Consider the following 2508-nt stretch of genomic DNA (forward strand, 5'->3'; position numbering starts at 1 on the left):
CCCTGTCAGCTCCCACATTACAACAATCCAAAATGTTGGCATCATATCTAGCAAACAAGATCCAACTCTGATACTTAAATGTGCATTTAATTCCAATACACGTCAGAGAATAATGCGAACATTTCCATAGTTCAAAACACAACACCACCCTAGTAATTAATTACTACAACCAAGAAATAAACACTAAAGAGTAGTTCAAAGCCAATAACGGAAACAAACACTGCTTCAGAATACAAGACAATAAAAGTCTAATCCTAATAATAGTCAACGCTTGGAAAAGTCAAATAATCCTAATAGCCCCACATGCAATCAAGCTCGGATGATTCCAATGCCATGCCGGAACCACCATCAGCCACCCTTTGCTCCTCCGGCATTGACCAGTTCACGACGGCGCCGCCGCAACCGGGAATATCACCGGAACCACCACCATGAAGCTGAGCCACCGGGGAGAAAAAGAAAGGCAGCTGAAGGTTGTCTTGGAGGGACCTAAGGCTTGGAAAAGCAGAGACACCAACATTTCTTTGGAACCGAGCAAAAGGGTCGAGAGTGAAAGCTTGTGGCGGAGGAGAAAGATCGAAGCTTGCATTGTTGGCTGCAGATATTGTGGAGAAACAGGACACGTGCTCCCTTTCGGTGGTGCTGTCGTAGGAACAGTTTTGACGGTCGTTGAAGGTTGTTCTGTTGGTGTTTGTGTAGGGAGAAGAGTCAAGCAGAGGTGGAAGATAAACTGAAGATGGAGAACTTGGTTCAGGGCAGAGGCTCGTGGAAGCAGAGTTGGTAGTGCTTGTTCTTGTCTTCTTGGAGCCGGTGGTGGCAGACACGGTGGAGCCACCACTGCCGCCGGTGTTGCTCTTTTGAAACACACGAGATATGACCCACTCATCCTTCATGCACAACACACCAAAATTGAAAGTGTCAGTGTTCCCAAACCCAAAAACAAAAGGAGAGTAAGTCAGAAAGAAACAACTGCAAAAGAAGTGTGAAAATGGAATAATAAGTATGTGTTGTTGTGTATAACTGTTCTTAAAAGTGCTTTTGCTAGCAAAAGCTGAATGCTAAAGCTATTAGAATCTTCTGCTTCTTAGCAGAACTACGGAAAAAGGGTAGTTAATGGAAGATGACTTTAAATAAAAGTGTTAAACCCTATGTGAAATGAAACAGTAGTGGAAAAAATGATAGCAGGGAACTTTTTTTATAAACACACTGTTGTAATCAAGTTGAAATTAATGCGTCATTGTTTATAGTTCCCATACACTCTCACATGTATTCACAAATCACAAAACTAAGAAACGTTTCCATGCACCATCAGGTAATAACCGTTGGCCACATGTTAAACAGTTTAATGAGCAAAAGATTGATGAACCCTGAAGTACAAAATCATAATGGAGACCCAAAAATCGGAAACAAAAAGAAAGAGACAAATCACCAACATTGATAAGCGAAACCTAATTATAGAAGGCTAAGTTACTTCACTGTAAAGTGTAAGTGTCTAAATGTGGCTCATGATCAGAACAAAGTACACATGAAAAGAGTAAGGTAACAATACTATTCAAGAAGAGTGGAGAAAAAGAGATGAATTAATGAAAGAGTGACCTTGGAATTCCGAGAGAGATAATGGTAAGCAAATTTGCCTTCAAGGCGATACTCATGCATAACCCAGTTACTCTTTTCACCTTTTGGAGCCCTTCCTCTGTAGAAAACAAGGGTTTTCTTCATGCCAACTAAGGAGCAAGTTTTGGAGCTATAAATCTCTCTATCTTTTCCAGTGGCTTTCCAATAACCAGCTTCTGTAGCCCTATTGGTACGTAGGCCAGTTGGGTACTTTCTATCACGTAAGCTGAAGAAGTACCACTCTTTCTCACCCATCTTTGCTTTCTCTGCAAAGAACAAAACACAACGGTTAACTTCAATAATGAAATGAACATGGAGGCAAGGTAAAAAGGAGAGGGTTTACCAGGGAGTTCCCATGGTTCACACTTGTTGAGGTCAACTTCAGCTATGGCTCTTCCAGTGAAGGTACTGTCTAGAACCTTCTTGAGAAGGTAATAAGTGATGAGTTCCTCATCCGTGGGGTGGAACCGAAAACCAGGAGGCAAGTGAGCATCATTGTTGTCAAGGTGGTGGTGGTGATGGTGATTGTGATGGTTGTAGTAGCTGCTGTCCATCAAAGATGAAAATTGAAGACCAGAAAGAGGTTTTCAAGTAGGAGAATTCAATTTAAACAGAATGAGAGAATCTTGGTTTCTAACACTTGATGGCTTTCATTATATATATAGGAAATGGTAACACCAAAGCTAAGGGAGAAAAGAAGCAAAATAGTGAAAGGAATTTTATGAGTTGGGTTTTCACCTTTCTTCTTTTCCACTTTGCTTCTTGTGGTTTTTGGTTTGGTTTGGTTTGGTTTGGTTTGAGTTGAAGGAAGGGTGTGTGGTTTATAAGGGTTTCATGGGGATTGGCAGAAGGGAAAAAGTTGAAATAATAAGTTATGATATGGCTGGAAAAATCTCT

General features: G+C 40.9%; 1 protein-coding gene across 1 annotated transcript; it reads right to left on the reverse strand.

The window, feature by feature from the left end:
- Nucleotides 1–290: 290 nt before the first annotated feature.
- Nucleotides 291–2165, reverse strand: LOC133302457 (protein CUP-SHAPED COTYLEDON 2-like). Its single transcript, XM_061502230.1, has 3 exons — nucleotides 1955–2165; nucleotides 1594–1877; nucleotides 291–884 (listed from the first exon to the last, which is right to left on the reverse strand). The coding sequence occupies exons 1-3, from the start codon at nucleotides 2163–2165 to the stop codon at nucleotides 291–293; spliced, it is 1089 nt and encodes a 362-aa protein (XP_061358214.1).
- Between the last annotated feature and the right edge of the window lie 343 nt (nucleotides 2166–2508).

The sequence above is a fragment of the Gastrolobium bilobum genome, unplaced genomic scaffold, assembly GCF_033153095.1.
Source record: "Gastrolobium bilobum isolate Gb01-03AN ecotype WA unplaced genomic scaffold, APGP_CSIRO_Gbil_v1 utg15844, whole genome shotgun sequence".
NCBI lineage: Eukaryota > Viridiplantae > Streptophyta > Magnoliopsida > Fabales > Fabaceae > Gastrolobium > Gastrolobium bilobum.